Raw genomic sequence first — 12,609 nt, 5'->3', positions numbered from 1 at the left:
TTGTTTTCTGACCAGGCAGAAATTATTCTGGGGTGGATGGTTCCCAAACAATAGCTGTGTACGGAAAACTTTGTGCATTTATAAAGAATAAACGAAGTGAGGTTAAGCAAAAGCCTGTAAATATAGAACATACTAAAATGTTTCCATCTTTAGAGTAAATGGTTGGAACATTTCAATTCTTATTTGAGCTTTTACAAGAGCATTATGATAATTTGCTCCTAAAATATCCACCAACATCAGCATCTTAAGTTTTTGAGCTGACAGACATGTCATGAAGTCGCCAAAATGAAGGTGGAACTCACTTATGGTGCAGCATTAAAGGTTTTATGATGAATTCAGCATGAAACTTATCCTCGAGTGGGAATTCTCTGCTCCCACTGACCTATTTAAGCCCGTGGCGTCCTCCTCAAACGCTGTTTACAAACCCGTCAGTCGGCAGAGCGCTCGCCAAGCCTCGCTGAGGAATTTATGACGACGCACAGCGGTCGGGCCACGTGGAGCGGGCTGAGGTGATGCAGGTGTTAAGATCAGCGCCCTGCCTGGAATACATTCCTCCCACTGACTAAGTGATTTCCATCAAAGCAGGTTCCGCCCGCTCCTTCATTAAATAGATAATTACTTTGAAATCTATTGTGTGGTTTTCACATTCATGAGTGACTGGACTGAAGCTAATGCCCCCAGTCAGCCGTGCATCAAACCTATTTAAAGCAGTTAACCAGTCCGTGCAGAGATCATAACGACCATTCTATCACGCGTCTATGATATAAAGATTTTCATAATGCATCTTTTGGCAATTCAGGGACGCTTCATTCGTCAGTGAGGAGGCATCGTGACACTAATGCCCACATAATGATTTAGGTCTGGGGTGGATGGAAAATTGAATTAGAGTATTTGGGGAAAACATCTTTAGCAAATGAGACCATTTGTCAAAGCTTTAATTAGAATAATGGTAAGATAATATAAATATAATAAATCAAGGGCATTTATTACCTCTGCCAAAGGAGGTTATGTTTCCACCCCTGTCTGTTTGTTTGTTTGTTTCTCTGCATGATTACATAAAGACCTCTGACAAATCACCATGAAACATGGTGCAAAGATGTGGAAGCGCTGAGGGAAGAAGCCATTAAAGTTTGGGCCTTCAATCATTAAATCATTCGTCAAGTTAGAAACTATTTGTCAATTATACACCACTGAAATTCCTCCTCAGTTGCATCAATGTTTGTGAGAATGTGCTGACAATTAAATCCAGGTCGTAACCCCCCCCCAACCCTTTTAGTTTGAACCCATAACCCTTTAAAAGCAGGGAGGTCACCAGGTGCGAGGAAGCGCCCCTCCTCTGTGAACACCTGGTCGGATCTCACCGCACACGCCCGTCCAGCGCAGCCTGCGTCGGGTGAGAAGTCTCGTGGAAGTCTCTCGTGGAAGTCTCGTATTTTGAGTCTCACAGTCTCCTCAGGCACGCACATGTGTGGTAACAAGCCCTATATAAGTATTCGGGAAAATACTCAAACACATGCCAATGCGTGTGCGCACACATCCACATATTCACGCACATGCTGGCACGCACTCTGCCGTCATCTATCAACCTGGATCAAAACAAACAAGCGGGGCCTCAGCACTTATGTGGAGGCGTATATGATGTTAGTTTTATATACCCAGCGGTCCGAGCTAATGCAGAAACATGTAAATATTTTCCCCCGGACTCGGCAGGAAGAGAATTCCGGGTCATTATGTCACTTCCCGGGACCACCGAGCGACACAGAGTCCTGGACAAGTGGAATGAGAAGTTAGGATCGATGCCAAGAAGAGCAGACGTGCAAAACACTCGTCTTCTGTCCTGCATCGTTACTGACGCAGGAGGCGTTCAGACGAAGTATCAAGCTGAAGATACACGATGACTGTAGTTACTAAAAATGCACCTGGGGCCGTGGCTACACGAGTAATGGTTGAAGGAGAAATTCGGCTTAAATGTTTATTATGGAGACAAGTCTTCACAGACATATGGCTAATAACCAAAAACGAAAATTATAAGTAAAATACAGAAAACATGTGCCTTCATGTCTACATTTTAGCGAGCTTCTACAAAATACTGACATATTATTAATCTACTGTGTGTCTTTGCTTTAACACCGACATCAGCATCAGTAAACACAGCAACAATCCTTGTTCCCCCACATTTGCAGCTCGTCTCGGAGAAAAAGCGAGCATGAAAGAGCTTCCTCACATCCCAGCTGAGCGTCTGGCTCCTCGCCTGATGAGGAGGATCACAGGGCGCCCTCTGTGCAAGAAGAAAAGGCAGGACACGCTCGCCACCGCACCACCTTCTGCCTCTCGCGCCCACGCCCAGGTCCCTGCCAGGAGGCCACGGAGCGAGCCCGTCCCGCCCCAGCTGCAAGGTGAGGAGGTGGGCTTCCCTTCGCTGACAGATGCAGCCCCTCCTCTTCCTGCCGCTCCCCCTGGTCTTAATCTGCACGTCCAATCCTGTTAGCCACCCTCTGCCAGTTTCGCCTCGTTCACACTCGAACCTGCAGTGCCAGTGTGGCATCCAGAGCTGGAGCCTCGACTGCACACGATAAACAAACATCCCTCGGTGGAGACGGAGTTTCCATGGCAGGTGGACGGGGTTAACGCCCTGGGATGAGAACTACTCACCACTGGGTTTGGATCTCGTTTCATGTTTCCCAGCTGAGACAGGCCTCCATTTCAACCCAGCAAGTGCATGAACTATTCATATAATGTGCCATAAAATAATAATAATAATGAGAAAAGAGCGTTCCTTCGTAGTAATCCTTATAAACGTGACTTCACATATTCGAAATTTAACCCAAACCATTTATATTTGGTGTGGATGTAACATTTAGTCGCAAGATTTGTTCATTTCCATTTTCTACCGTCAAATTTTGATGTTTCACTACAGATAAATAAAAAATACAAAGCAACAGCAGCTGGTTTACTCCTAATATTTTCATTATTCATGTTTTTGATTCTTTGTTTTAATCAAAAGAGGTTACCGTGATGCATGGAGCTAATTTTCATCTGCAGTCTTCATAGTTTTTAATTGGTGCAAATCTTTAATCTTAGCTTTGAATGGTTATAAAACTTTTCCAGTTCAGTTTAAGATGCTGTGTTTATTATCTTCACCTGTTTGAGGAAACACTGTCTCTTTGTGCCGCCGCTAAAGAAACATGACCTTTAAGTTTTATGCCCTATAAATTAATACATCACCACTTCAATGGGTTTTTTGTTTTTGATCATGAATCACAGTCACAAGAAAACGACATTTACAGCTTCTTCTGGGAAAAGTGTGACCATGTGATGCGATCACACTGTCTCCTGCAGCTTTATGTGTAAAACGGATATAATCAAAGCTTTATTCCAAATCAAATACGCATTGTGTCGTCTCCCTCCGAGCTGAACAACAACTAATTTATTCAGCGGCTTGTGTGCCTCTCTTAATCGGGACAAACCTCCAGAGTAAATGTGAGGACACGCTGGTGGAGGTACCAGCGGCCTCTCACAAGCTCTCTGTGTTCTCTGGTGCCAGCCTCTTTTGAGGGAAACCACAAGGTGCATGGAGATTGGGGTGACAACGCATGTGACTCCCGCCGCTATCAACTTTGATCTCCATCGTGATTGGAAGGAGAGATTGTCTGTAATTGGCGCATAAAGGATGGTTTCATTGGACGAGGGGCAAATGGACGTCCAATTATAAGAGCTGGCACGGGGCCCCGGGTGAGAGGGGGCACACCCGAGTAAAGAGCCTCCTCTATCAGTTTGGATCTGACCCAGAAGCTTTGCTTTTTACTCGCCGACTGATTATTAAAGAGTCTCTGATTAAGCGACCTGGTATAAACCCTCTGACACACAAGATAACAGCGTTTTACAACATCACCCAAATGCAATTTTTATGTTTCAGAGCCGCCATCACTCAGTCACGCGACATACATGCAACTTGTGACATGAGTCAGAGATTTCACGCACATTAGCCCACATCAGCACGTCAGTGGCATCCAACAGAGACGGTTCACATGCCAGGCTGAGAGTGAGCAGGTCAGCTAGAACGCTCGGTAGCACCGACGGCAAATCTCTCGCTTCACTCACCTGAAATAAATCTCAAAACTCTGCAAAGGCCAGAAAACCCATTTCTGACACCACGTTGTGCAGACGGCTGATCGAGGAAATGAGAGAAGCGTGTAACTCCACAACACGTGATGGTGACATCTATAAAATATCATATAATTGCTCTAATAAAAACACAGGCGAGGTATTAACCGGGGTACTGCCAAATCCTAGTTACTGGGAGGTTGGAAAAACAGACGAGTGGCTCAAATCAAAACAGCCTCGACAATTATTAAACCAATTTTACAAGCGGATGGAGGCCGCTCAGTCTTATCCACAGCGTGTGGTTGGTTATGAGGGAAGCTGCAGGCTTTCAGACTGGAGTCTCTGGAAAAGCCAAGGTTGTAATTGCTCCTCGCTGGGCTCGTGACAGAGGAGACGGTTCCCATGAGACAAGGAGGATAAAAAATGCCACTTCTCCCAGGTCCAAGAGTTTGCTGGGTTCCCACACCCCGTGGCCCCGTGGCTACCCACGCGGTGAGCCCAGGTATGTGTGGTATGTCACCTGCACACTGAGGGAGCTGTCAGAGACCTGGCCGGAGGCTGGTACACCCCTGCTGAGAAACTTTCATTGAAACGCCGGGGATGAAGTGTGAGAGAAAAGGAGGGAGGAGGAGGCGGCGCAGAGAGGAATCTAAATCTTTTTATGTAACTGGCTCCCACCCAAATCGTCCAATCAGCCTCAGAAGCACACTCAACGCCAGTAACTCAAGAATCGAGCTGACACAGTGAGCGAGCACTGGGCGAGCATTCGTCCCCGGCCTGGAATACACATGGCGTGAGAACGGGGCCCGCGCTGAGGACGGCATTGTCACCGGATTTCTACTGTACAATTACACTCAATTAGTTTGAGCCGCTCAGTAATAATATCAAACTTCTCCGTTTGCCTGCCTGGCGACGTGGGAGCCAATCAGATTAGCCAGAGTGTTTCTTCCCATCCAGCAACAGGGTTTACTCCCCTGCTCGGTTTTACGACCCCTCTCTGTAATGGGCTGTGGGGGGAGAAGAGAAGAGGAAACACAATCCTGCCAAACTTACTCCGTGTGGGCTTCTACCGTCTCATTCATTTGCACTTCAATTTAGCAGAAACTCATTTGTCTGTTCTGAGGCTGGTTTCTGGGACGAGTTTATCGTCTCACTTTTGCCAGAGGAACAAGTTGCAGTCTGATACGACAGCGTGGCAGCGAATCAGCTCATAAAAACACCATGAGGAGGAGGAGGAGGTTTGACAAAAGCCAGGGGGATTTAGCTAAACCCAAATACTTTGGAGATAAACAGGAAAGCACGACCACATGCTGCTCATTCAACACAACTCACAACTATGCAGCAGGCGTAAAATCGCTAATGTGGAGCATTTGATTATTAACGTCCCCTGCAGAGCGTTTTCAATTTGGCCTTTTGTTATCAATTATCTCTGAGCGTGATTGCACCGATGCGCACGTTCTAAATGTTGGCGGGAGGAAGAGCGTGGGGAGGAAATAAGGACACGCGCTCAGTGATGTAAGGATCCTTGAGGTGACACTCGGTCAGACTGGGAGACATTTCATCGGAGAGAACGGTCACCGTGTCAGATTGGACCATTAGCGACCTGCCGAGAAACAAGGCGAACTACAGGTTGCTTCCAAACCCAATCCCAGTTTGTGTGATGTTACTGGGAAACAAGAACGTAAAGAAACGTGGCGTCAACTCCCCTTGGCTCTAAACTAATTCATTATATAACTACATTAATTGTTTTCACCCATTTGTGATCTATTCTTATGCGTCTGAATGAGATTCCTCTCACACTCCTCGTCTACAAATCAGTTATTTTCCAGCGTTCTTTCCACTTTTGCGGGTATTTACCTCTGTAGTGTTTTGAAGTGAACTCCTGTGATAGCCTCTGCTGCACAGGACAGACCCCTGACAGAGCGTCTGCGGTGACCTAGTTAAAGCTGGCTGGCAGCAGCTAGCAGCAGCTCGCAGCCCGTCCACGGCCATCGGGCTCACCGTGCACATCCCTGCATGACGAAGAGAGTCTCATCCGCGGGCGGGCGAGCATCAAATGATAAAAATAAATAGAGGCACAGAATCAGCCCAGCAACACAGCACGTTATGTAATGCAAATGGTGCCCCAGTTACTCAGACGCGCTGCGGTTTGTGCCGCTACCCTCGGCCCTCGCTGCGCACAACCTGATCCAGATTACAGCGTCCAACTCAACCTATTTCCCGTCACAGGAGAGGAGCGCCGTGATGAAACGCATCAATAAATTGTGACAACGCTGACCGAGCATCCACGCACACATAAATGTACACAAGAGCCAATTACTTATGTGAATGGGGCCTGTGGCTCTGAGCAGCTTTAACACACCCAGGAAAATTCCCTTAAACCTCGCCTGCATACATTCAGGAAGCATATGCCGACTCGATGCATTATACATGTGTGAGGTGGTCGTCCAGACTGACATTCAAGCTCCGCGTTCACCAAATTACCCGCAGACGATTGATAGAAGCTTTGTATGAGGCTGGGCCGTGTAATCCACCCAAAGAAGAGCAGACATAAATATTTTACCTGCTCCTCAGCTGACATATGGTATTTTGACTCCAGTTTTTCATGCTGGTGTGAAGTGAAAGTCTGTCAAGCGCCTCCCCGGTGGACGAATCGTCATCTGAAGGAGCCGTGAAACACAGGGAATCCCTAAGATGTGTGAAAATGACAAAACAAGGAACGATGATTTTGCGTGAAATCTTGCTTGAGCAAAAGTATCACAGAGGGTTGACGTGTCGGCAGACGTGCCTCCGCTTCATGTCGATTAAGACGACTGATCGCAGGTGAAAAGTGAAAAGCAGAGCGGGGACGCTCATGCCTGTCGTCTGACGGAATGTCAGAAACCAGAGCTAGTGTGTTTTCTCAGATGCCTGAAAAAATAAATGTATCTGAGGCTCATATCCTTCCAGGAAGAGGAGTGTTTACAGGACAGTGGGTTTATCTGTGCCAGGGCCAGCGGGGCCACGAGGGCCATCGACATCATGTCCCACATCGGAGACGAGGGGGCGGGGGACGCAGGCTGGTGTAGAGACAAAGTTAAACTCAGTGGCCTCAAACTCAAAGGCTCATTTGACCACAGACACTGATGGTATTATTCCGAATAAGGCATTACTCTGACAATGAAAAATGAATCCGTTTTGACAGGGAATCTGTTTTTCCTGACACCAAAAAGACAAATTTCATCTTCAACTTCAGAGTTAAACCAAACCAATGAGCACTCTCCATGCGATGGAATCAAATCTGCACACTGCCACCAGATCCATGCTGGACCTTTACCAAAACCGCTCTGGGCGTCCTCATGTCCCACTATTAAAACAGCCCAGCGCCCGTATGCTCCCGCTGCCCCGAGTGAGAATAAATCATTAGAGAAGGAGCGAGTGCAGAGGAAGAGGGAAAAGATTAAACAAGACGAAGAGGCTGTGAGGAGTGAAGAGGAGGAGAAAGTGCACAAGAGAGGAGAGAAAAAACGCTGCATGCATGGATAGTTGAGTGGACAAATGTGAGCATGTTGAATCATAAACCCATATCACAAATATGACCTAGTTTGAGTCTCACAGTGAATCAGGTCGCCGTGTTTCCAATTACAGCAATTAAAGCTGCAGCGTATCTCGCATCAACTGAGAGCTGATAACGTTCGGGAAAAAGTCTTAATGACTCACACAGGCACCAGAGGAGAAAAACCTCGATCAGCGTCTGATCGTCTGCCGCCGAGCTGAAGTTAAACATTCACAAAGATAAACCGCTGTGAATAAATTATCAGCGAGGGAGCGTCTGGTCTCGCCGGGAGGATTCAAGTGTGTCACTGCTCCTTCCGCATTCACTTTCATGTCGCTGTTAGAGCAGGAAGTGATCGGCAGACTTGTCCCGAATCCCACAAGAAAAATCAACAGCGAGATTAAATTTGGATGTTCTGTCAGTTACAAGTGAGGAACGATTACGATTTAATTTCTCGGTCTGTGGTTCATCAATTTTCCTACATTTCCCAGGATGCCTTTCTGGGATCCAGTGGGGAGATATGGTATCTCTGACATCTGGATCAGAGGAGGAAATATGAGCATCCATTAAAGCCTCATAGTCAGTAACGTGTACAACTATAGAAATATACGAAAACCTCGAAACGCATTTCCTCGTATCAAAACGCTGTTTCATCGTGATTCCCTGTTTCCTGTGCAGTGACCGTACAGTACCATGCACCTGGGGGGTGCGGATCGGTGCAGGCGGGGGTGTATTAAGCCTCTTTACTCCCGAGCAGACACAACACTCCAGCCACTGTATGGCTGCACTTGACATTTCAAAGAGGCACTTGCCAGCAGATTCACCTTCAGTTAACCCTGAGCAAAAACAAGTTTCCACTCCTGTGATTCCTGAGAGCGGCGCAGCGTGGAGATAAGCCTGTCAATCACAGGCGGCTACTGTGTTTCACAAAGGAAGTGAACGACAGGGGGGGGGGGCTGTTTCTCCTCTCTCTGCCTTTGACCCCTGGATGTGTCTGTATACGTCTGTGGAGTCAACACTTGAATCTGAACAGTTTTCTTTACAGTCTGATTGATAGAAGAGAAAAGCCACCTGCAGAACCTTGACCAGGAGAAGGGAACTCTGGGAAATGAAGTCCAAACAAACCACAGCCATGACAGCAGAGTCCAAAAGACAACACCATTAAAAAGGTTAAAGATGCAATGGAAAACCTCATTTGAAAGTAGAAATGTGTTTCCTGTGAAAGTCTGTTATGATTTCCGTCATTTTTAAGATGCAGGAAACTTCAAATTTCAAGCGAGAACATTCCAACCATGTGTGTTTCCTGTTAAAATGACCAGTCTAACAAACAGTGTTAGTGCAGAGGGGTGACTTACCGTCAGGCCGCTGTCAAGAGACAATCTCTTTAACTGCTCCCTGCTCTCCAGGTGTCTGTTCATGGTGCCCTGCAGCGATCCACACACCTGGGAGGCCCTGGAGGGAGGAGAGGAGGAAAGGGGGAGGAGTGCAGCACAAAGGGAGAGAGGGAGAAAGTCAACAAGGGACGAGCTGAATGTCCGGCAGGTCACGTTTCCGCTGTGAGGAGGGCTTTCACCTTTTTACATGAGATCAGAGTCCAAGTACGGGAGCAGCAGCGACTCCAACTGAAACGCTGGAGTGCGAGTGGAAGTGCAGACCTCTCCTCTGGCGGGACTCTGCGATCCCACAGCTCCAGCTGGATCTTGCCGCTTGCTCTCGGCGTCACCCAGGCACCCCACCCTCCAAACCCAGCCCTGAACCCAGAGCTTCAGCCCTTTTTGTTTTTCTAGGCCTCTGCAAACAGCGCTGGGAACCAGTCCGACCTGGCCCGACTGAGGCCACAGCAGAAGATAAACACTTCACTTCACGCATACTACTCCTTTACAAAGAGCTCGCAGGGTTTAGACTCACTGTGCCGGTGCACAGAGTAAGCACAGCACTTCCTTATTGGTGAGGACGGGGTCAAAGGTCAGCTGATGGACGCCTCAGGGGTCAGGGACCTTGTCCGTACGATAAACTTGTGTTATCACGTGCATGTATGCCTGTGTGTGTCTTATGTAACTGAAATAGAGATAATACCACAATCTACTTTAATCAGATTGGAATGAATTATTTTAAAAGAGATTATTAATTTAACTTATTTATAGTAAATACAGGGTTTTTCTTCAAGTGTTTTTTTGACATTTTCATTAAATATCTTTTTTCACAGTGTTTCAAATAAAAATAATTGTGTAAGTTATATTTGAAGCCCATAGAAAACCATCACCTCATGATACCTTCAGCTTAAAGTGATTTACTGCAGGTCTGCTAAATTATGCAACTGTCAAATTTCAGAATGAGCCTGAACTGTTTTTATCCTATTTTTATTTCCAGGTCATCCCGATTACTCGCCTCACAAACCTACTTATGCAAGCGCGCTCCCCGAGCAGCCTCCCCAAAGTCCCCTTCCTGCAGCCGCTGTGGGCTGCGTCTGCTACACCCTGTCTCCAGCTTCAGCAGCGTGACGGCACACGTCAAACAGCCCCTCACATCAACATGACACGTTCCATCCACTGCCAATCTGCAAAGTCCAAACTTATTGACACGGAGCCGCGAGCGACGGATTGCACGCGGGATCAGACGCTCGCGTTTCTACACACAGCACCACCATCTCATCTCCTGCCCCCATTTCTGAATACCCCGGGGTTATCTGGTGTAGAAGGAAGTTGTCTAATCAGTGAACAGGATGTGAGCGGCCGTGTCTTTAATGACACAGAAACATCCGACTCCTGCCTCTCCCTCTCTCTCTGGCTTTGTAATCACTAATTGTGCATGTGTGTTGCATCAGATGAAATAGTCGGGACTATTATTTTGATTGCATGTCAGTTTGGTCACTTTCCGCTGCAGATCAGAGGAGGAAGCAAAGCCCTCGTCTTCCCCTGAATGCACAGATAGGGGGGAGATTATAGGAAATAGCGAGTAAATGATTAAAAGGGATTAAAGCAGTGATCCTGATTGCCCATGAGTCAGTGTAGAAAACACAGAATCCACTTTCCTCAGGGTATACAGAGTGTGAGGGGTGAGGTAGGATGGATCGGAAGTGATAAAGATTAAGCAAACACATTAAGCGGCAGATATCAGGGGCGTTCGGATAACGGCAGGCGATAAAACACGGGAGAACTCCGACCTCAGTTAAACACACCAAATGACACTCACTATGCAAATCAGACCAGTTCAGTAGGTGCTGTAATTTAATTAATTTAACTGCGTATACAAGGTTTAGAATGCAACAAAAATGTAGGTTTATTTCTTATCTTTCTTTAGACGTGTAAGTGTTTATTTTCCTTATGTTTGACGCGATTTTTAAAACTATGCAACAGTTCATGTTGAAACATTTGTTCCTCAGTTTTCCAATAAAGCTGTTTTTAGACGTGAACGTATGAATTCTGTTGTGGAAAGACGAGTGTTTTTGTTTACAGCTTATCGGTCGTCGTTGCGTTCTCACATCTGGAAAGTTTCAGGGAAGTTTCCGGACTTCAGTGTCTGAAAGCAGCTCATGTGTCACATAACTGGTTATCGCCATCTCATCCAGTAGGTATCCACTGGTTAGTGCTCATGGAAGCGAGGCGATGTGATTGACAGACTTGTTGACGGTGCACAGATCGTTCATGCTTCCTGGTTTGGTGACCAAATCAAAATAGCGCCATGCTCCTTTTATATTTACATTATACATCACATTAAAACAATAAATGCCCCTTTAACTTATATTTATGACGCTCTGAGGACCTTTCTACAACGTCCACCACTGTCCTCCCTCCCTCCTGTTTCCTTGTGATTTACACCAAAAGCAATTACTGATATGTTAAACCGGTCCGGTGTTGACCTACGCAGGGTGACACGCGTCGACGGCCCCCAGCCGGCCATCCAGCCTGTCGGCAAGCCAGCCAGTGGGGTGGAAAGGATATAATCAAAGGAGGCCAGGAGGACGCTGACATCTGGGAGTCTTTGTGCTGTAGGCCTAATTAGATGCCAGGGTGGAGGGAGGAGGCGCGGCAGGATGGTGTGTGCGTACAGCCCAAATGCAGAGGGGTGTGTGTGGGGTGTGTGTGGTGTGTGTGTGTGTGTGCGGTTGGGGGGTGCGCTCTCTTTTTTAACATCTGCTCCAGGAACAAGGGAGGACCCAGCTGAGGTCACAGAGCCCCAGACAGCTCCGAACTACAACAGGGATAATGTGAGGGGATAACAGCTTAATGATAACACTTAAACCCATTGAGAGATCCCTGCACTGAAAACAGACTGCGAGCCTCACGGATAAATAGCGATAATAAGCCCAGATTGTCCATGAATATGGATCGTCATGGCTCAGATTTGATACTGTTCCTTTGTAAGCTGAGGAGAATTAGGCAGCTGTGCATTTATTGGGATCATCGAGCCGCCACGCTTACGTCGGAGTAATCCCACACGTACAGTAGGTAGAAGGTCCCGCTAAAGACACACTGTGGCTCCGCCCCCTCTGGCTTTTGACTCCCAAGTGTGAGACCACACGCCGCCACAAGTGACAATGACGCCCTTTGTACCCCCGTACAGTCAGGCACTGAGCCGTGCTTATTCTTATTTCACAGAGTCGCCAGAAGTAAGAAATCTTTGTCATGGGCAGTTCAGGCTGAGATACCAAGTGACCTGAACTTTGGCCCTTTACCCATTAAAAGAAAACCTCTCACTCAAGGGATAAAATAATTTCCTCTGTACATCGAGTGTTTCTTTGTGCGTTGATTTATTCAAGGGGTGAAACTATGCAATGAACACAAGGTTTCCCTTTGCAATCACAACTATTACAAATGTTTTCAACACACAGAGGTTTGCGTGTGAATAATGAAAGCCCCCCCCCCCACTGGCCAAAGAGTAAATCTGTAATCAATACCCTGCTTCCCTAAAAAAAAAAAGAGCAATGCCAGGAAGTGCCAGGGCCTGAAAATGGATGGTGATTGGGGGTT

The 12,609-nt window shown here is 46.9% G+C and overlaps 1 protein-coding gene across 3 annotated transcripts in view; it reads right to left on the bottom strand.

Moving 5' to 3' along the window:
- LOC118103438 (nck-associated protein 5) overlaps positions 1-12,609 on the bottom strand; it is a 106,183-nt gene that overhangs the window by 89,917 nt on the left and 3,657 nt on the right. The window contains exons 1-2 of one of the 3 annotated variants that reach the window (XM_035150393.2): positions 9,213-9,364; positions 8,995-9,091 (exon numbers count right to left, since the gene is read on the bottom strand). In XM_035150393.2, coding sequence (XP_035006284.2) covers positions 8,995-9,057 — 63 coding nt within the window. In that variant the 5' untranslated portion in view covers positions 9,058-9,091; positions 9,213-9,364. Of the gene's footprint in view, positions 1-8,994; positions 9,092-9,212; positions 9,365-12,609 lie in introns of those variants that run through there. The other 2 variants (XM_035150392.2, XM_035150395.2) reach the window with 2 other exon arrangements.

The sequence above is a fragment of the Hippoglossus stenolepis genome, chromosome 24 (genome assembly GCF_022539355.2).
Source record: "Hippoglossus stenolepis isolate QCI-W04-F060 chromosome 24, HSTE1.2, whole genome shotgun sequence".
Lineage (NCBI taxonomy): Eukaryota > Metazoa > Chordata > Actinopteri > Pleuronectiformes > Pleuronectidae > Hippoglossus > Hippoglossus stenolepis.
The sequence above is the reverse complement of the archived record's forward strand: the minus strand, read 5'-3'. Positions and strand labels throughout refer to the sequence as shown.